Source organism: Lingula anatina, chromosome 2 (assembly GCF_051362555.1).
Source record: "Lingula anatina isolate TDL-2025a chromosome 2, LinAna3.0, whole genome shotgun sequence".
In the NCBI taxonomy this organism is placed as follows: Eukaryota; Metazoa; Brachiopoda; class Lingulata; order Lingulida; family Lingulidae; genus Lingula; species Lingula anatina.
Genome location: NC_141768.1, coordinates 15,550,393 through 15,572,047, shown reverse-complemented (window position 1 = coordinate 15,572,047; position 21,655 = coordinate 15,550,393). Strand labels below are relative to the sequence as shown.

The 21,655-nt window shown below is 37.6% G+C and overlaps 4 protein-coding genes across 4 annotated transcripts; 3 read left to right on the top strand and 1 right to left on the bottom strand.

The window, feature by feature from the left end:
• Nucleotides 1–620: 620 nt before the first annotated feature.
• On the bottom strand, nucleotides 621–3,486 carry LOC106157424 (uncharacterized). Its single transcript, XM_013533056.2, has 2 exons — nucleotides 2,734–3,486; nucleotides 621–2,549 (listed from the first exon to the last, which is right to left on the bottom strand). The coding sequence occupies exons 1-2, from the start codon at nucleotides 3,258–3,260 to the stop codon at nucleotides 2,114–2,116; spliced, it is 963 nt and encodes a 320-aa protein (XP_013388510.2). The 5' UTR covers nucleotides 3,261–3,486; the 3' UTR covers nucleotides 621–2,113.
• Nucleotides 3,487–5,534: 2,048 nt separating this feature from the next.
• LOC106157414 (transmembrane protein 179-like) lies at nucleotides 5,535–8,416 on the top strand. Its single transcript, XM_013533043.2, has 4 exons — nucleotides 5,535–5,828; nucleotides 6,041–6,178; nucleotides 6,428–6,506; nucleotides 7,359–8,416. The coding sequence occupies exons 1-4, from the start codon at nucleotides 5,542–5,544 to the stop codon at nucleotides 7,506–7,508; spliced, it is 654 nt and encodes a 217-aa protein (XP_013388497.2). The 5' UTR covers nucleotides 5,535–5,541; the 3' UTR covers nucleotides 7,509–8,416.
• A 1,181-nt stretch (nucleotides 8,417–9,597) lies between these two features.
• Nucleotides 9,598–13,035, top strand: LOC106157413 (transmembrane protein 179). The gene is made up of 4 exons (XM_013533042.2): nucleotides 9,598–9,962; nucleotides 10,191–10,328; nucleotides 11,086–11,164; nucleotides 11,292–13,035. Exons 1-4 carry the CDS (start codon nucleotides 9,667–9,669, stop codon nucleotides 11,427–11,429), a joined length of 651 nt encoding a protein of 216 aa, XP_013388496.2. The 5' UTR covers nucleotides 9,598–9,666; the 3' UTR covers nucleotides 11,430–13,035.
• A 3,074-nt stretch (nucleotides 13,036–16,109) lies between these two features.
• LOC147763428 (uncharacterized) lies at nucleotides 16,110–21,303 on the top strand. The gene is made up of 2 exons (XM_087006092.1): nucleotides 16,110–16,774; nucleotides 18,906–21,303. The coding sequence occupies exons 1-2, from the start codon at nucleotides 16,438–16,440 to the stop codon at nucleotides 19,880–19,882; spliced, it is 1,314 nt and encodes a 437-aa protein (XP_086862218.1). The 5' UTR covers nucleotides 16,110–16,437; the 3' UTR covers nucleotides 19,883–21,303.
• Nucleotides 21,304–21,655: the final 352 nt, after the last annotated feature.

Here is a 21,655-nt window from a genome sequence, read left to right as displayed (position 1 = left end):
TCAGTGATATACATATATATATATATATATATATATAGTCTGTCTCAACTGTCACACTCGGCGTGTCATAAAACAAAGGTCATAAAGCATTTTGAGCCAATTTTAGTCAGAGAGGTGCTTCTGCATGCCAGGACGGATGGACATTTGTTTAAACAAGGAGTTATATCTCCTTGGTTTAAAGAACTAGGTGGTTGCGCAGAAATTACCAAGGTCTTAGTGTATTCAGAAGAACTGTAATAAGAATTCTTTAGTGGGTAGGGGCTCCATGGTCGATCCACAGGTAAACCGCGTACCACCATCGCCTGGATTAACCACAGTTTGTTCAATGTTTCTAGAAGAAAAAGCTGCGAGAGCCATTGCCGCAGAATAATGGACCCGGTGCCACGAAACTGGGTCCGTGTGACAGAAAGTCCGCCCTCCATATAGTTATAATAGTTAGGGTTAGTCTGACCTAATTGGGTCAAAATCAAGGGCGAGGCTCACCTGTACAAAGTAATGGGAAGCGGACTCTCTGTCACGGGGGACTTTCTGGTACATGACACCGGCATTTCACCCGTCTTTCCAGAGACTATTTCAACGTAGGTACTGAACGAGGAGAATGGCCAATAGACAAAAATAAGTCGAGTCCATTGTGGTACCAGCATTACATGTGCGGGACCTTTTTATTAAAACCCAACCCACACTACATTAAACAACCCTTTGTAGGGAATAAAACCCGATCTGTAAAACTGCTACGGAGATTCCCAGGTTCTATGTCTTAAACTCTGCACATGGAATAGAATTAAACGACTGCATGTTGTAACTTCAACAGAGTATATGTTGCTAAACTAAAAGTTACATGGTACAAGCATGATCAAAACCAAACTTCAATCCAGAGTTGCTTGCTCTTCCCCTTCTAGTCTTCTTTTAGTCTCTCTAGTCTTCTAGTTTCCACATTAAGATTAAAGTTCGCAGATTTTTATGCTAAAATTTATCAATTTTGCTTCTAGAATATTAAAAAAAACCGTAGCTGCAGTTCATGTGTGAGAAGCATTTTGTACTAACGCTGTCTGTCCATTGGTTCCATTGAAGCCAAATGTCCAGAGGCAAACTCCAAAATCGCTTAATATCATTCACTGAGGACTTTTCTAGAACAGTTTTTGCCTAAAGACCCTCACACCTTCCACCTTTTGATTGAATTCGTCAGAATTACCACCATGGCGAAGGTAACAATATGGTGACATTTTATGGCGCCAATAATGTGCTTGATATGAATCTTTAAAGCACTGAAGTATGATGGCTTGGCTATTCGGGTTTGTATAATTTTCATATTTTTTATATCATATTTTTCTATATAAGCCATATTAGATCAATGTGTACATTACAATGCATTATTCATCTATCTGTATCTGAATGCAGTAGTATATATGCACTGCAGAATCTCAAAGACTTTCAGATATCACACCAGCCACATACCACACCTACCCCCTTTTGTATAAATAAAAAATAGTATATCGAACAAAACGGGACAAAACCAAGCAATTTTCTTTTCTTATATGATAATATTAATATTAGTTTCCTTGTCCGCAGTCTTTTATACACCAGCAGAAGCATCAAACATTAACTTGTATAACAGAAAATGCTACCTGCCACGCGTTACGTCTATGAAATAAAGCAGAATTCACTGACAACGTCTGCTGAACCGTTCTCATGACTCAACTAAAGAAATATGTCTTATTCGAGACTGTAAATTTGCATTCTGCACGCTTTCTTGTTGTTCATTATTTGTGAAGATATTTATTTTTTATTTCATGCAGATATGCTGGACATTAATTCTTGTTTTGAGTGTTTGTTATAACTGTTTTACTTATTGAATTGTTCAAATTTTGATATTTACCAAATATGTAAAATAACCATGCGAGTTAATATGGGATTTGCAACATGACGATGCCTAAAATGCAGTCTAAACTGGGTTGTTATACTAGTATATCAGATATGCTGTATCTGAGTCAAATAAATGACCATGGGTATAATAAAAGCCGACTTCAGTTATGGCAAAATAATTTTGGTCTTTATTACTCGGAAGAAACAATTGATTGCAATCTGCCTGTGCAATCTCTCTGGAATGTCATCATTACAGTATCTCTTTTCGAGCAAATAGCACATCCTGCCTTTTTTCCAAACCTATCTCTTCGTACGCACCGGTCTTCTGGAAAATATCCCTGATAGCTAGTAGGCGCTTAGGAGTGTCTTTCCCCCCTCCATGAACCGCGTATTCAATTGACCATATGTCCACCGTGATGTCTTTCCAGGGGAACGTCCGGAGAATCTCCACCTCAGCCCCCTCGACGTCCAAAGAAAAGTAGTCCACGTGGTTGACACAAAGTGCGCCCAGAATGGAGTGTATTGAGAAACACTGCACCAAGCTTCTGCCACTAATGAGACTTTGCTCACTTGATGGAATGGTGTAGGTCTCTTGGGTAATACCGCCTAGGCTACTGGCCATTGTAAATTCTACACGATCTGGGTGCGGGCTCAGTGACAGACACGAATTTATGGAAAACGCTTTCCTGCATTAAAGGAAAATCAGTGTATAAATTAAGTAATAAATTGACTAACCATATGCTCTCGCTTTCTCTCAACAAACCGTATTTCTCAATGACGTGCTCAAACATCGCAAAAGAAAATGCGGAAAGTGTTACTTTTTTCATGCTCAATGTGGAACAAGATGTAGCCCAGAAAAAACTACTATACCTGTGTTTCTTGGACAAGGTATGAAAACTCAAAGGGTTCGCTTCTACGAGGACTCCGTTCCAGTTCCGGAATCTCTCAAAAAATAGTGAGTTCGAGAATTTCTCGCCATTGGATGCTCCAGCCTCAACAAAAAACCCATTCTTTCTCTGCTTCAACAGTCTATCAACCACCTGAGATTGCCCTATCTGAGACATGTGTTCTTTTTCTGGATTTTCCAAGTCGTATGGACGGCTGGAAGGTGCAAAAATCCATTTATCGCGAAGGTATTTCAATAGTCTGGGGTCGGTTGCATTGATTTTTCTTGATCCCAGATCCTCAAACATATCAACGCTTGTCAGTTGCACGCTGATTCTGTCGTTGTGTCCAGCTTGGGAGCACATCTCAGGGGTTGTTTCCCATAGTAAATTTAAAGTAATCAATTTTTTCATCATCATAACGTTCGCAAAAAACAAGCTTATCGTTAGAAGCCAGTACATGACCCCAAATGATTTCATGTTAGAATTTAGAAAAATATTAGGCAGCTTCATTTGTATCCAGAGCTCTAGAACAGTATCCTACATCTCTTGAAAGAGTTATAAAATACCACGTCCTTAAATGTGGACCCCTATTAGACTCAGTGGTAATCGGAAAGCTGTGCAGAAGTTATTAAATATTTAAAAGATGATGATAAGCCATAAGGTCAGGGGAGCCGGTTTAACGAAACTGAGTCTGTGCAAGACCCTCGGTTTTGTTACACCGGTCCACTTTGAGAGGTGGACAGTTTAATAGATCAGGCTAGAGCGAAATTCTAAAAAAAAAGACATTTTGAATCTATTTTCATTTCTTATCAGAATTTTACTGCAAACTGTTCATTCCCATCCAGGTCAAGTCAATGCCAGTGTATTCATTAACCACCTTTGAATCAAAGTTTTTAATAATTTAATGGATCACTGCCTCAAGATTGAAAGCCATTTGAATTAATCAAATAAAAGAACTTGTTCTAAAAACAATGATGGTGATAAAAATATAAAATAAATGTTAAATACACAACAGTTTTGGATTTTCCAGGGCTAGTTTCTAAATAATACTAACAAAAATGAGAAAATTGAAGTCAACACCAGAAAAATACATTTTATGTTATTTTCCCCAAAAAAATTCACTATATATACATGTGTTCCATTGACTTTAGAAAATATTGAAGCAAGACTTAATCCCATTTTTATATTGCATGATTGTGGTTGTAAATCTCAGAAAGTTAGAGAACTAATATCTCAGTGAAAAAAAAAAATTGGCAATGAGAGCCAGTTTAATATGCATTAACATTCATCATATAGGCCTACTTGAAGTGGAAAGAAAAAAAAACAGAAGTTGGACTTACTAATTACTACTCCCCCCCCCCCCCCCCCCCCCCCCCCCCCCCCCCCCAATTCATCATACATCTACAAATTGAAAGTAATAGTCTTAAAGCTCTCTTTTTTTTTTTAGTAGGCCTACAGCATCTCCATTCATCAAACATGTAGCCTGTCTCCAAGTCTTGGAAAAAGACAACAATAACAACTGCTATTGTGCAGCTAGACACCACACAAAGTGACACACATATAATTCACAATTCACGCTGGGGAATACCTGGTGATGTGTTTATAAAAAATACCTCTGCTGCATGTTAAGACTTTCATCCCACTTTATTAGTAGGCCCCACCACTTACATTTCCCTACGTAGGCCCTACCACCTTGGAAAGCACATAGGCCTATTAAAAAGCTTTCAAACAATCATGTGAAAGCTTTTAGAATTGTTCTCACTGCCTGTCAGAAACTCTTGGTTTTTATAGGGACCTGTGAAAGAATTAAAAAATTACACCACTTTTTTTTTTTTTTTTTTTTGCAACTTGTGGGTTACTGTAGTAGAATATTTTCCTTTGCTTAAACTAGTTTCAAATCAATTTACTCTATGAATCAAATGCAATACTTCCAAAATTATTCATTGAATATCATAACCCTACCCTGGATAGGTCACTCCTGGCCATATCAGTTACATATAGTGGTTCAAGAACATTTTTAAGGTGTGGGGAATGGAGGGGGGGGGGGGGTCAAAGGCAAGAATGAGTGGAAAAACATTTTGCACTGACATGCACGTACTAGTTTGTCGTCCCAGACAATTCTACGGAGGGAGACACTTATTCAAGTTACTTGAAACGGCAAGGATATGCCATAGTGTAGAGGTTTGTTTCAAGTTATCTCTTAGGCTCAGGGTGCCTACTAGTGAACAGAGAAAAGAAAAAATGATGGTGACGTCTAACTAGTCTATAGAATAGGCTCCATATGAAATGAATTACGCTCAGTTAACTATTTATATTACTAATCAATTATTTTCTTTTTTTCTGTCAGTTTTTGCCTTTTTAACAGTCTTATCTAAGTAGGCCTACGCATCACATCTTCCAAACGTTGCAGTTGTATTTTAAAGGATTAATTAATGTGTAAAAAATCCTTACATTGCAGTAGTCTACCAACAAATAAATACGATAAGATACCCTTCAACGGTCTAATGAGACTTGTGTTAGTTGCAGCAGATTTTCTGTAAATTTAGGCCTATGTCCAGTGACTGTACCGATCAACCTATAGGCTAACGGTAGGCCCTAATGATCAGTAGATTATTTCGATTGTGAAAATTGTGAATTTCAGTACAGCAAAAGCAGTAAAAGTAAAAGCATCAGAAATGCTTTATATAAAGATAAATTTTCTACGATTCCAAAATTATGTATTAGAGGATTAGTAATTTCCCCATTGAAAAGAGTCGTTACTGTAAACATGCAAAAACAACAAACAGGCAAAATGGCGGCTAGAGTGACGCTTATATTACTGACAGTTATTTATTTCCTCATATTCATAGGGAGCGCGTGTGTTTCAATCTCTGTAGGGGCCATACAGATAAAATGGAATGGTAGATGCATTCTATTTGCCTCTGGGGAGAGGAGAGGTTTATTTTTTAGATTCACCTCCGAAACGTACGCACACATGCCTTGTAATTTTGTCTCCATTGCGTGCGCCCTGACCTCTTTCCATGCGTTGATAATGTTTATCTATTGCATGTATACGTTGCGGGCCAAAAGCAGACAAGGGTGAGTAAAAACCTAGTCACAATAATAACTGCATGTAAAATTTAATGAGCTATAATGATGAGCACTTTTGTACGTCGCGCTACTTTATTTATTTAGGCCCTATATACATAAAATCTAGATTAACATGCATGTAATTTTGATGAAAATAAACTGCACAATGTATGAACTCTCCGTGTATTACAAAAATCATCAAAATAATTTAAATGTTGTAGGAAGGACATCACGAACCTGGCACCGACTGTGTGTAGCACATCTTCAACAACACTGATGTTAGCTTGTGCGATTGTTATCAGCGCAGGACTAGCTGTGTTCTGTGAAGACATCACCTCCAAAGGGAACGTCTATCCGACGTAAGTAATCCTACCTGATAACTTATCAGAGGTTACGAAAACTTTTCTTTCCTTTTTATCGTAATTTAAGAATTTGACAATTATTCTGTATTTTTACCATGTTATTTCACAATTTGGGCTAAGGCATTACATGTGATGGAGTCGCGGTTTGTTTTCATGTTATATGCCTGTTTTATATATATATATATATATATATATATATATATATATATATATATATATATATATATATATATATTTCAATTTCAGGTGCCGTGATGCTCAAACACATATCAAATGGATTGGCATGGATGGGTCTAATTTCTATGATATAACGAACTTCGCCCAGGTATCTCTCTCTCTCTCTCTCTCTCTCTCTCTCTCAGTAGAAAAGGCTGAAAGAAAATTTTGGCTATTTAAGAAAAAGAAGCTCTTAACCTTGCATGTATATAAACCATATATGACAGTGTCTGCAAACACGGGATATGTATATCAAATTTATTTTACAGTCATATAACATATTACTTCTTCTATAAGACATGTCCCCCCTACAGTACACTGGCTACAGCCTTATATTTCCCAGAAATAAACTCAGAATGTGGCATTTGACTCTTTGATACTTTTTCGATACAATTTTAAGACTTGCAATTGGTCCAACCTTTATTTACAAAGGTTTACATCGCTACAATGTTATGTTATTGTATGTATAAACAAATTTTGTTAGTTTCTGACTACGTGTATGCATGCGATGCAAGCTGTGACTAATGCAACATCCCTATACGCCGATACTCCCCTGCACCGGTACATCCCCGCACCAATACTTCCCCACACCGATACTCCCCCGCACCATCGATGAGGGGAAGCAATGATGTGGGGGAGTATCGGTGTGGGGGAGTAACGGTGCGCCTACATCGGCAATTTTACCGGGGATGTATCGATGCGGGGATCTATCGTTGTGGGGTCGTTTCGTTGCGCATAACATACAAATATTTAGTAAGGGAGATTATTGGTGAGGGGGAGTATCGGCGCGGGGGAGTATCGACATGACCCCATTTTTTAAGGGCGCATCTACACGGTAAAAAGTCGCATTTATTATTTTCATTGATGCAGAAGTGTTTATTATTAAAATAATTCCTGTGTCACAACAATTAAAATGAAACATTTGAATTTATTGATATAACTTAATACAAATTATTTTCAGTGCGCAAGCTGGGCTCTGTTTGTATGCTCTTTGGCATTAAGTGGAGTGCTTATATTCCGACTTCACCAAGAGCACAAGTCTAGAAGATCGTCTTACATAATCCAAAGGCCACCAAAGGAGAGGGAATGGTATAAACCCCAGGCTTCATAGATGTTTAAGGGGCTGAAATATGACTTCAACCAATATTGAAGACAAAGTAGGCTACTTGTTATAATGTGTTCCTTTAGGTCCAACTATCGTGGAAGAGGAAGTTTTCGCGTCTGAGAGGAGATGCTTCCTTAGGTTCCGTTTCACGTGTTTCCGTGATGTTTACCACTATATGATTATTACCCAACATATTTTTTTTAAAGACCCAATAGACCCAGAAGGCCCATGACCTGACCTTTACCCTAGCTGATAGTATAAAGCTTGAGTTGTGTGGCTTTCATGTAGATTGTGCATTAGATTTAACTGTAATGTATAAATTATAGGATCCAAAACTTTGTTTTGGATGTTTTTATACGTAAATAAATGGGTATTAAATGCATGCAAGGTGTATAAAAGTGCCCAAAAGTTCAAATTTCTATTTTCAAACAGTTAGGATTTTAAAGGAATAAGATTACATTTAGTACAAATGCATTGATACATTGTCGAGACGATAATTACATGTGGCTGAAGCGAAGCACTGACGGTTACATGCCAAAATCCTTGCTTTTTCATTTTCAATACGTGAAGGCCTACGTCATTTGCAATAGCTATTCCATTACTTTACACATGCGGAAGAACTGAAGAACGTCGGTAATGGCTTTATAGATACATATAGATAGACCTCGGCCGAAAAATTTGCATTATAAAGAAGATTAAAACAGCTCCAGCAGTTGAAGTAATGTATCTCTCTCGCACATTTGATTTTAATGATTAAAGATGAATTCCTATTTTGTATCCAAGGGCTTGATAGTATGTTAATCTCTTTTACGGTTCGTTTGTTTGTTCGTTCGTTTGTTTGTTTGTTTGTTAATTCTGTATGTCTACTGTAACATTTATTCATTTATTCGAGATTGAATTAAAATGCTTTACGAAATTTTCAGGTTTTATTGTTATCGTTCTAAGATGAGACCAGAAATTACAAAAAAAAAAAAAAAAAAAAATAGGATCAGTTACTCCTCCAGGGAGAGCTAAACCCCTACGTCACTAAAATTCAGAAGAACCCATGTACAACTCTATCAATCTCGAAATTTTTTAGTTAAGTTTAAGTTCTTCACTCAATGAAGCCAAATGTCTCGGAAGATAGTGCAAAATTTCAATGCGGATAACAATGGAATCACCCAAACAAGGAACAGTCCTAGGCTCAGACACACCAAAGTTCCAAAGTGCCTATGAACAATCCTATAATGATAGGCCAATCAATCCATATAATTTCATTTTCCTCTAAAGATCTAGGTGGAGGCAGTGAAAAAATCATAAGCACTACATTGGCGGACGCTTGGGATGCGACATTATCCCCAATTTAGTCACAAAAATGCGTGGAAAATAATAATAATAACAAAGAAATATAAATATATGTCATTACTGATAAAATAACATCCTATCAATACCAAATATTTCATATTAGTTGTGTTAAATAAATTTTTTTGTAAAAATCTATCAAAGAAAAAAGAAAAAAATCAAATAGTAGGCAAAATGACTTTTTACTGATAATGAAAGGGAAGAATGAGTGAGTGAAAATCATTAAAGCAATAAATAAAAAGAGATATAAAAGTTATTGAACATTTCAATTTTCGAGTAAATATACAGACTTGACATTTAATATGGAATATTTCAGTTTCAATGGTACGCCTAGGTAAAAATGCTTTTTTTACCCCAAAAAAACTCAGATCTCATATAAAATATATAAATGGAGAAGTGTGTAGTCAGGTGTGTCGCTACTAGTTACCTGACTACCACGTTGCACTGCTGCAATGTGTTATACATGTATGTAGTGGTTTAATTGGGTAGGCTACTGCTCCTGTGGGCTGGCCAAAGCTTGACAAGGCAGTTACAACTACTTGTCTATGCGACATACAAGAGTGCAAATATCTCGGCTGCGCCTCGATAATTATACTCTTGTATGTCGTATACAATGGACGACTCTTATTGTAATTAATACTAATCGTTATTACCCGCAATTGAACATTCTGAACAACATTACACATCCATGTTCTCTCACTAACAATCTCCGCTACTGCAATAAATAGAGTTGCGACCCTAGCTGAATGTGGATTGACCTATATTAACATTTACTTTGTTAGTATATCCATCAAGAACAGACGCCCCCAGAAAAACACCCGAAATGGCGGTTAGGGTGACACTTATATTACTTGTAGTCACTTACTTCCTTGTCTTCATAGGAAGCGCCTGTGTTTCCCTTTCTATAGGGATCACACAGATAAAATGGAATGGGCGTTGTTTGCTGTTTGCCTCTGGAAAGTGGTATCACGAAGGTCATTGGATATTTAGATGGGTCTCCCAAACGTCTACACACACACCGTGTAGTTTTGTCTCCATTACATCCGCCTTGAGCGCTGTCAATGCAATGCTCATGTTTATCTACTGCATGTATACTTTACTATCGAAGAGTAGACAAGGGTGAGTGAATATATTTAACTCGTCACCGTAACTGTATGTGAAATCCTAACCACGATGATCCATGCGTTACTTTATTTGAATAACCACAGGAGTATCTATTTTTGATAAATAAAGTGTTCAGAGTACATGTATGAGCGTATCTGTATATACATATACCCTACGACAAAAATAAATAAATAAATAAATAAATAAATAAATAAATAAATAAAAATTGATGAAATATTTTAGGCAGGACATTGTGACCTTGATACCAGCTGTGTTGAGCGTTTTAAAAACTATACTACTGTTGGCATGTGCGATAGTTATCAGCGCAGGACTGGCTGTATTCTGTGAAGCTATCACCTCCAACCGGAACATCGCTCCAACGTGAGTTACTCAAAAGTTATGGTATATTTTTTCTTTGTTATGGTAATTTAAAATTTGACTCTTTTGTCCCTCCTTTGGCCTATATTTTACTGTTAAACTTCCTGATCTCTGTGACAGGTACAGATCAAACAACCGTTTTTGTTGTCTTTCCTTATAGGCCTACCACGCCTGTTTTTTTTTTTTTTTTTTTTTTTAACAATAGGATAATTGGACTTGTATTTTGCATACAGGCTTGCCTGTACCAGTATTTTCATAATCTTCGGTGCGTTCATCCTATTGTACGAAGCACCAGGCGTGGTGTAAGTCGGTTAAAAAAGACACATCATCCACTGTATGTGACATACAAGAGCTGCGCCTCGATAAAACTACGCTCAAGATTGCATGCCGCACAGAGCTGAAGAATCGTGTTGTACATGTTATAAACACTAAAACCTTAAAGTGACTGAAAAATGTGGTCATCTATCTTTATAAAATGAGATTTTGAGTACCCTTTACCAGGGCCGCAGTCATTATTGTGGACATATTTGCTGAGATAAGCCATCTATTTAACTAGAGACATATCTGTTAATATCTAGTGAAAAATCAATCTGTGGCCCTGGAAGAGGTTAGATTTTGAGTATGTTGAGGATGGGCTTTACCCGATGATTGATAGATACATTCAGAAGGGATAGAGTCGGAATGTGTTTCCATTTGTCAACCTTTGCATTGAATGTCTTATTTATACATGTATGTCTTTTGTCTTGAATTTTACTTCCAGGTGCCGTGATGCTCAAACAAATATCAACTGGCATACTGTTGATGGATCTAATTTCTATGATATAACGAACTTCGCTCAGGTATAAATCTCTCTCTTTCTCTCTCTCTCTTTTTTTAATTTGTCTCATCCAGTTAAAAAATAATTAATTTACACAAAAGACATGTATTTAGATTAATTTATTACATTCATATAATATTATATTTCAGTTGGCAGGCTGGGCTCTGTTTGGATGCTCATTGATATTAAATGGGATACTCTTTTTTCGACTTCGCCAAGATTTGAAGTCGCCAAGACCGTCCGATTTGGCAACACTCACAGAATCCGACGAACGTCATGGGCTTTAATGCAGACCTAACTGGCAAGACAGCGGGAATGCCTAGAAAACGTATCTCTCACTTTTTTTTTCAGTATTTCCACTGGAACATTATGTTCTACATTCATCATTGCCATGTACAGTTTTTTATTCGGTTTCCTGTTTTAGAGTGCACTATAGGACCAGTACAGACAATCGATGCATTGTTAGTTCATTGGTTTCCATTATGTACCAGTGTTTTTTAAACAGTTAAGTGATGCACACGGCAAATTATCTACATGTAAAGCATGTGGTATGGCGTGAGATATATTTATTATCATACTGCAAATTTTACTGGAATTATTCTATGCAGAAAACGTTATTGATATATCTGATACTGATGTCCACCTGCACAAGCATTTGAATGTGCTAAGTAAGACTTATTTTTGTGATAAATGGGTCATCAAGGTCAACACAACGAAGAAAACACAAGTCAACGAGGCGTTTAGTAGTGGGTATTCAGGACCTTTATGTAAATACAAACAGATTTATTTGAAATTTGAAAAACATGAAACTGTGTCATGTCATTAGTATGTAGACATGTTGGTATCAATACACATGTACTGGACTGCATCTTTGCGGAACGACGAAATCCTAAGTTCATTGAGCAACTACAAGGTCAATGATGAGGCTTACTTATATTGTAACTTCATACTTTTGACTGTTATATGGTGCATGAAGTTTGGATTTACCAAGTATGTACTAGTAGAGGTGATTGAGAGATCTAGAATCTAAATCATTTTCACGAACTTTGAAATCGTTTGTTTTGGTTTACCAGAGCCAGCATCAAATGCTGCATATCCGGGAAGAAGTGGAAGGTTACCTTAGACTAGGCCTACATATATCACCAAGGAAGGTCTCATACACCTCATTAAATACCGACTGAATTATACCGATTATTATAAAAGAGACCAGACAGGTACCCCAATCAGTGCTACAGTGTATCTTAATAATATATATCATTTTGAATAATAGGCTGGTTGAACCTACTGGTAGTCAGTGGTGTTTACTAACAGTGTTACACGGAAAAACTGTACTTATTTTTATCGTGTGATTACTAACGGGTATGTAAATATGAAGCATAATTTGTAAATATTGCAATCTGGATTTACCGATAAGCGTCCTACACATACTCTTTAGGGTGTGTCAAGAAAATGTCGGTGTAGATATCTCTACCTGTAGGCATATCTGGCCGAAATAGTAGTTACCGAAGAACCAGAATTGAAGATTTCTCTAGAACTGTCAGTAGTGAAGAACAAATATGTACAGGTGTATCTTATCATAAGAGCTACATATATTTATATTTGCTATATTCTGTTTATTATATTACTAACACCGTATGGTCGGCCGTATGGCAAAGTTTATGTACATGTAAGCATTGTCTTGAATTGAACTGCAAATACAAATAGTATTTTAGAACAACGGGCGTGTGAACATAAAATTGGGGATAGGTGGCACCTGGCAAGGGCTGTTCTCAACAAGCACAATAAGGATCAAGTTGATGTTAGCACGGAGACAAACCCAAGTCTACAACTTTAGTGGGGTGGTAAAACGTAAAATAATAGTGTAATTAATAGTAAATAAAAGCACGAAGTTTGCATGTTTTTACTTTTTGACATGCTTGAACGTATTAACCTCGTAGCGCATTTGTGATGGGGTATGATACTCTGTAATGCGATCTGACACACACCTTGAAAACGGGTGGTGTGGTCTGATATACCGGTTTATTCTGGATCCGTAGGTGCCGAGTCTGGTAGTTGGGTAGGCCTGTCTCTCAGATTGTGAAAATTATGAAACATGAAACCTACATTCTACTCTTATCAGAGGCCTTAGGTAGAGAGGTTTTTCCCTTTATGTCGGAGCATTTTTCTTTTGCCTTGATCGTGAATACATTTTGTACGTTATATGTACTTATTTCATTGGGTAGTTCTGTTTGGGTTGGTCCGAGATTAACCAGAGCGTAGGTTACATATGCCATGCGATGTCCTTAAAACTCTTTTCGTGTAGCGTCTGAGCGGAGACAGACGGTGGCCGTGAGAAATCATACGGAATCGTACGGATTTACATCCTCCGTTGCCTCTATGGTTCTGTCAAGCTAAAACCATTGCCATGTTTTGAAAATCGTAAGCCCGTAGGCCGTAGCATTATCATAGGTGGCATCGTGCATTTCCGTTCGGGAATTGTTCGGTGAACTTTTGTTGGTCTCTTTTCCTTCCACCTTTGGTAGTTTTAGGAGGCATGGCAATAGTGAAGATGTTCAAAACTTAGGGTGACTCATTTGCACGAATTTGAATTTGTGTCTTTCCTCATTCTGACCACATGGGTGCCAAAAATCCGTAGGGATCTACACAGACAACGAATCGATCTTCAAGGAATCCGCACGGAAGGCCACGCCCAGGGCATCCAAAGCCAATCACCAGGAGATGGGCCTATTGCTTTTACGGTTATGTCGAAACAGAAAAACAACGACAACCCGTACCCTCAAAAATGAGGGGCAGATTGCCCCCTAAAAGCATCTTTGTGACCACCAATTTGGTTTTAGCAACTATACCGGGAGACCTCTCAGGATCGAAGCCTTTGTGAACAACTTAACAGCTTCGTCTTTTTCTGCAATAAGCTAAAAACCATCAGCGTTCCTGGAAAATACAGACTTGACATTTAATATGGAATATTTTTCCAAATCATTTTTTATAACTTTTTTCCTATTTTGATGACTAATCAATCAAACTAAGGATTGAAGTCGTGTTTTAATAACTTTTGATAATGTCTTTGATGTCATTGTGACACCAGTTCATTAATTGAATTCGCCAATTAAGCAAACAAAAATACAAAGCTACATACATGTATTTAGTATGTGCTCTTTTGACTTTAGAAAATGCTTCCAACAAGACTTAAACTCCACTTATATTGCATGGTTGTGCTTGTTATTTGTGGACCTTAGAAAGTTGGTCAAGTAATTTCTCAGAGAAAAAAAAAGATGTTCTGCATTGAAGGCCAGTTTAATTTTTATCCTCCCCAGGGAGGCGAGAGCGACATCCTATAGTGTGCAACAGGGCCAAAAAATGACCAGGCTTCTTCGACTTAAATAAATTTGATTAAAAAAATAAATTAAAAAAAAAAAAAAAAAAATATATATATATATATATATATATATATATATATATATATATATATATATATATATATATATATATATATATATATAACTTCAACCTTTGGATTGCCATATTTCAATAAAGATTATTATTATTATTAATTAAGTATGACCTAAAATAAAAAAGGTGACGTTTCTCTGGTCGATTACGCAGGTCCCATCTGAAACTACAATTAAGATAATTAATTGTATTTATGTAGGAAATGGTTTGTTTTTAGTGGTGGTAATAGCTTTGTTGGTAATCCATCTACGCTTTGTTTATAGGAAGTAGTCTGGGTTTAGGTCTTGTGTCTGCACATTTTGATCTTAAGTAGTTGACCAAGGCAAGGTGATAACAGATGTCCAGGGTCAAATTGTCTTAGCTGCTGTGTATCCAGGCACACAGTTAATTTTATATGAGTTTTAGGAAACTACTTCTTGCGAGCTGCATCAGCGAGAAGTCATTCAGCCTTTTAGCTGCGATGATATGTACACGCAATTTCAGCAGCTTCAGAGTATTATAATTTCTTGCGTTTCTTTATTTTAATTTTACATTGGTTACCAGCCATCAACTTTTGTGATTTCAAGATTTGGGGACGGCCAGTTTCTTGATACTTGGTGACTGTATTTGCTTCGGATATTATTCTGTTTTTCCAAGCCACCAGTTTTGTTATCAAGTTTCGGCGACGGCTGTTTCCTTTTATTTGGGAGACTTCAACTTCAAGTTCTTGGATCATACACAGGCCAGTAATTTTATATTATCTTCATTTCCCCCTTATTCACGTGTTCTAATAATCAGATTTATAGTCTGTCATGTGCTGCAGTTGTTAATTAATTTGTTTAGATGTCACTTTATCGTGTTATTCTTCAATTTTTGTTTTCCTCTTTGTGTGTAGCTATTTTATTCATATTGATATTTTTACCGGGCCAGGAATTCCGCTGTTTTTACATTTTCGGCTGTCGTTGACATGCCGTAATCTGTACGTTTCTGTCTTCATATTGTTTCCGTGTCCGCATTACCAGGTGCCGTGTTTTTATGGGTTTCTGGTCGACTAGGCTACATGCATTTTTGGAGTTGTTATGCTCTTTGTTTTGGGTGTACTTCCCCGTTGTTTACTTGTTCTGGGTGCATTTCCCAGGTGTTTAATTGTTTGCCTAGTAGTGAGAGCCCTGTGTGGTATCTGGTATACTAGGTTCTGGGAGTTTTTCCCAGGTGTTTAATTGTTTGCCTAGTAGTGAGAGCCCTGTGTGGTATCTGGTATACTAGGCTCTGGGAGTATTTCCCAGGTGTTTAATTGATTGCCTAGTAGTGAGAGCCCTGTGTGGTATCTGGTATACTAGGTTTTTATTTTGGGGAGTTGTTATCAGGGGCGGATTTAGGCCGTCTTCTGGGTCTTCCGGAAGACGGTCAGATGTTTAAGTTTACATTGACGGGTATCTAAATTTTTCTGTCGGAAGACGGTCAAAAATGGGGGATGGCGCAACAAAGATAATTTGGAAGACTGTCAGAAAATATCTCTGGATCCGCTACTGGTTATACTCCTGGTTTTTGGGGAGTCACCCAGCTGTTTGTGTGTTTGTCTAGTCAATTTTTACCGGATATCCCTGTTTTCAAATGCAAGGCTGAGCTGAGGCTGTTGCCTGCTTGGATAGGCTCTGGCGGCGGACTAGGAAATATAATATATATATTTTTTTTTTGTTACACTTTTAATAAAACTATGGCTTATGGCATATCTACTCAGGCTATTTGTGGGTAGATGCCGTTTACTTTATTTACCTGGCCCGAAGAATTTTCTTTTTGATTATGTCATATGTACATTCAGTTGCCTTAGTGTGACCTTATTAGTTTCCTTTGTCTTTAGTTACTATGTCTCCCAAGGCCACTCCCGGGAGGAGTAGGCGGCCGAGGATGTCGGGTGTCTCCAATGCGCGCTCAGTTTCCAGCAAACGACGACCGGCTGCGGCATCAACTGCTACTAGAAGCAAGAGGCCGAGACCCACCGCCGCACCTACTTCAGAGACGGAATCGACCTCTACTACACCTGTTATCGACTATGATTTGTTGGCACAGCGTATTATTGCTCACCAAACTGCATCAAACACAGAGATGTCGAGCGCTTCTTCTTCCGACCCCTCCCTTCAAGAGGCTCATGTTCAACAGCAGATACACAGTATCAGTGGTCTGATCGACAATGTTTTCACAGGTGAGAGTCATGCCACTTCAGCTCTACCTGTAGATTTAACTGATGGCATTCCTTTAGGAGCTTTAATTCCACCCAAATTGAAGCAAAAGATTTGGAACAATGAGTTTATAGATTTCCGGCTCCTTCTTCCCTCCAACCATAATGATGATTTCGCTATCAAGGTCCAGCCAATGAAATTTGAAGTGATCCATATGCCCTCGCAGAAATCGCCGATTACGCTTTACCAATGGACGGATGCCTTTTTTGTCTTTTCAGCGATTTTCTTACAAAAATTTCCAAACGAGTCTGTGAAGTTACTTAAGTACGGTTCAACTATTAGAGAATTAAGTAAGCTTCCCAATGCTAATGCTTGGCGTATTTATGATGACGCCTTTCGCAAATTACGAGCAACATCACTGGTCCCGTGGGAAAAAAGTTATCCCCGAGTTACGGTTAAAAGTGGCAACCATGAATGTTTCTCCCCCTTTTCTACGTCCATTTCGTCAAGGCGTCTGTTTTGCCTTTAATCGGGGGGAAAAATGTGTCACTAGTCCATGCAAATATAAGCACTGTTGCCAGCACTGCCAGGGATCGCATCCTAGAATCAAATGCCGCACCCACCCTGCCCAGTTGCAGTCTCCGCCCACAAAATTGTCTCCCAACTCCAATAAACCATACCCAGTTACAGCTGGAACTTCAAGGTTATGATCCTCATAAGGTTATTTTTCTCATCAATGGTATTTCCAAGGGTTTCCGCCTACATTGCACCGCGACTCCTAGTATTCACACTCCTCATAATCATTTATCAGCACGTGCTCATCCTGGTGCGATTTTGGATTACATTGAATCGGGTTTATCTTCTGGGCGGATTGCTGGCCCATTTTTTACTCCCCCTCTTACAGATTTTAAATGTTCACCATTACACGTTATTCCTAAATCTGAGCCTCAAAAATTCCGTGTTATTCACGACCTTTCCTATCCCCACCTGGACTCGGTTAATTCTAATATTCCCAGAGAATTTTCTGCAGTTCAGTACGACTCAATTGATACTGTCATCGCCCATGTCCAACATTTCGGCCAAGGTGCTCTTTTAGCTAAGTCTGACATTCTAGATGCTTTCCGCATTTTACCTATTAGCCCGTTGGATTATCATTTGCTGGGTTTCTCTTGGAATGGTTTATTTTATTATGAGAAATGTTTGCCCATGGGTGCCAGCTGTTCGTGCCAAATATTTGAATCACTGAGTACAGCTCTACAATGGATTATGTTGGAAAAATTTCATGCCTCGGCCATGTCCCATATACTGGATGATTTCTGTTTCATTGGACCACCCATGTCCAATAAGTGTCAGGTTGATTTACAAAATTTTCTTGCCTTATGCAAACGGATTAACGTTCCCATTAATGCAAAGAAAACATTTACTCCAACCACTTGTTTAACTATTTACGGCATCGAAATAGATTCACTGCAAATGGTAAGTCGTTTGCCACAGGACAAATTGAACAAGTGTTGTGTTTTAGTTTCCCAGCTTTCTTCCAGAAGAAAGGTACAATTGAAAGAATTACAATCTCTTATCGGTCTTTTAAACTTTGCCTGCTCAGTTGTAGTACCGGGCAGAGCTTTCTTACGCCGCTTAATTGATTTAACTCTGGGTGTTAGGCGCCCGCGTCATTATATTCGACTCAATAGTGAAGCACGAGCGGACCTAGGCATGTGGCTTCATTTTTTACGTCACTTTAATGGAAAATCAGTCTTGCTACCATCGTCTTGGCAATCGTCTGATACCTTACACTTGTTCACAGATGCCTCGGGGTCGATAGGTTATGCGGCGGTCTTTGGCTGTCATTGGTTCTTTAATGAATGGGATGAAGTAGCTGCACTTTGGCATATCACAGTCAAAGAACTGTTTCCTATTGTTATTGCTTTGGAAATTTGGAAATCTCAGCTGATCAATAAGAAGATTCTTTTCCTTTCAGACAACCTGGCTGTTGTACATATTATCAACAAACAGTCTAGTAAAGATAAGTTAGTTATGTGTTTGATTCGGCGTTTAGTTTTGGTATGTTTAACGCATAATATTCTCTTTAAAGCCAAACACATTCCTGGTAAATGTAACGTTGTTGCAGACAAACTTTCCCGCTCTCAATTTCAGGAGGCGAGGGTCACATTCCCACTTTTGGACCTAGAACCGACTCCCATTCCCCATCACTTGTTGCGGCTTTGACTCCCACCACTCAACTACTTTTGCAAGCTTCATTGTCAGAGGGTACACGAACAGCTTACAAGCGTTCCTGGAGGCTTTTCCTTTACAATAACCCTACCTCCTCTACTTTGCCATTGACTCTACAAGACATTTGTAATTTTATTGGGTTTCTTTACGAACAACAATATAGTGCTAGCTCTATTGTATCTCACATTTCAGCTATTAGCTACCTACACAAATTAATGAATGTGTTTGACCCTACTCAATTGTTTCTAGTGCGGAAATTGTTACAGGGGTGTCACAAAGTGCTCCCTTCCAAGGACGCCCGCTTACCCATTACTAGAGATATTTTATTAAAAATCGTCTTTTCTATGGAAAAAACGGTGCCTTCGGCCATCAATCGAATACTATTGAAAGCTATTTTTTTAGTCAGTTTTCATGCCTTTCTTCGCTTGGGAGAAATCACAGTTAAAACACGCAATGAATCGTCACAGGTGCTCCAAGTTCAAGACGTATCCTTTCATTTAGTCACAGATCCCCCAAAAGCCCATTTAACCTTCCGGCATCATAAAACTCAGAAGGGAAATGAACCCTTAACTATCATTCTGACAGGTACATCTCACCCTGTACTTTGCCCGGTTCAAGCCTTGATACATTATCAAAAAATGTTTACGCATACTTTTGGTCCTTTCTTTCAGTTTATTGATGGAGCGCCGGTCACTTATTCATACGTTACCTCAGAATTATCTAAAGCCCTTGCTTTTGCGGGATTGGATATCAGCCGTTATAAAGGCCATAGCTTTCGGATTGGGGCAGCCACGTATGCTGCCCAATTGGGATATTCCGAATCCCTTATTCAAACACTTGGTCGTTGGCATTCCAACGCCATGCAAAAATATATCCGCATTAATTCTTTTAACCTGTAAGCATATATATCTATATGTATTTATCTATGTATGTGTGTCCGCTTATTTACACCTGGACATGTAGTTTCTCCTTTAGAGATATAGACGGTCTTGTTTTTCATAATTTTTTTGTATTTTATGTTTAAAAAAAAAAAAAAAAAAAAAAAAAAATGTTAACGGGATGGGTCACCATTTTATTACCTTTTACCCTATTGGGTTCCCCTATTTTTATTCATGGTTGCCAGTTTCTATTCCTTCCCCCCAATCAACTGTACCTTTTCTTTCTAGGATGTGGATTTGCAGTTACACACTAAATTTTTATTTAGTAGCACATAGTTCAGATGTCAGATCGAATGTGGTTTATCATTCCAATCTTTAACAAGCACTCCTCGGTTGGCGGGGATGTGAGCTTCTCTCACATCTTATGGCCTTTTTATTTTTATTTGTGCCAACTTTTTGCTCCTTAAGCTGTTGTTATTACTTATAATTTTCTTCATTAATTTGGTTACACTTATTACACTTTATTAATTTTATATTATGGCACTTATATAGTTGGGGAGATGTTATATTATCTCCCCAGTTTTGTAACTACGTATTTTATTAGCTTCGTCATTAATAAATGACAATTATCAATCATATGGACTTTTCTTATTTACTTTGGAGCAAAAACAGAGCTTCGTTGTGCTTGTTAACATTTGGCTACATAAAACTACAATTAAGATAATTAATTGTATTTATGTAGGAAATGGTTTGTTTTTAGTGGTGGTAATAGCTTTGTTGGTAATCCATCTACGCTTTGTTTATAGGAAGTAGTCTGGGTTTAGGTCTTGTGTCTGCACATTTTGATCTTAAGTAGTTGACCAAGGCAAGGTGATAACAGATGTCCAGGGTCAAATTGTCTTAGCTGCTGTGTATCCAGGCACACAGTTAATTTTATATGAGTTTTAGGAAACTACTTCTTGCGAGCTGCATCAGCGAGAAGTCATTCAGCCTTTTAGCTGCGATGATATGTACACGCAATTTCAGCAGCTTCAGAGTATTATAATTTCTTGCGTTTCTTTATTTTAATTTTACACCCTCCGCCATCCCCTGTCACCTGCCTTGTGTTGTCTTTATATATATATATATATATATATATATATATATTTTTTTTTTTTTGCATTTGTTGAAGCCTTTGATTTTCATTTATGCCAGCCTTTGGCTCTTACAGCTGTTGTTATTTCTTATAATTTGGCCTTTTTATTTTTATTTGTGCCAACTTTTTGCTCCTTAAGCTGTTGTTATTACTTATAATTTTCTTCATTAATTTGGTTACACTTATTACACTTTATTAATTTTATATTATGGCACTTATATAGTTGGGGAGATGTTATATTATCTCCCCAGTTTTGTAACTACGTATTTTATTAGCTTCGTCATTAATAAATGACAATTATCAATCATATGGACTTTTCTTATTTACTTTGGAGCAAAAACAGAGCTTCGTTGTGCTTGTTAACATTTGGCTACATAAAATAAATTATGCTCAGTTAACTACTGATTTAACCTATCAGTTATTTTTTATTTTCATTTCACTTTTTCCCTATAAACCATCGAATCTATCTACGCACATAGGCATATTAAATTTATGTCACCACGCGTCACACTTATTAAAAATGTAAGATTTAAATGTGTTTAAAATCCTTACATGCAGTACCAACAAATAAATAAGTTAAAATAAATAAGATAAATTCCGACATCGTCCAACTGTCTACTGAGACTTGTGTTAGGTGTGGAACATTTCTGCATGTGACT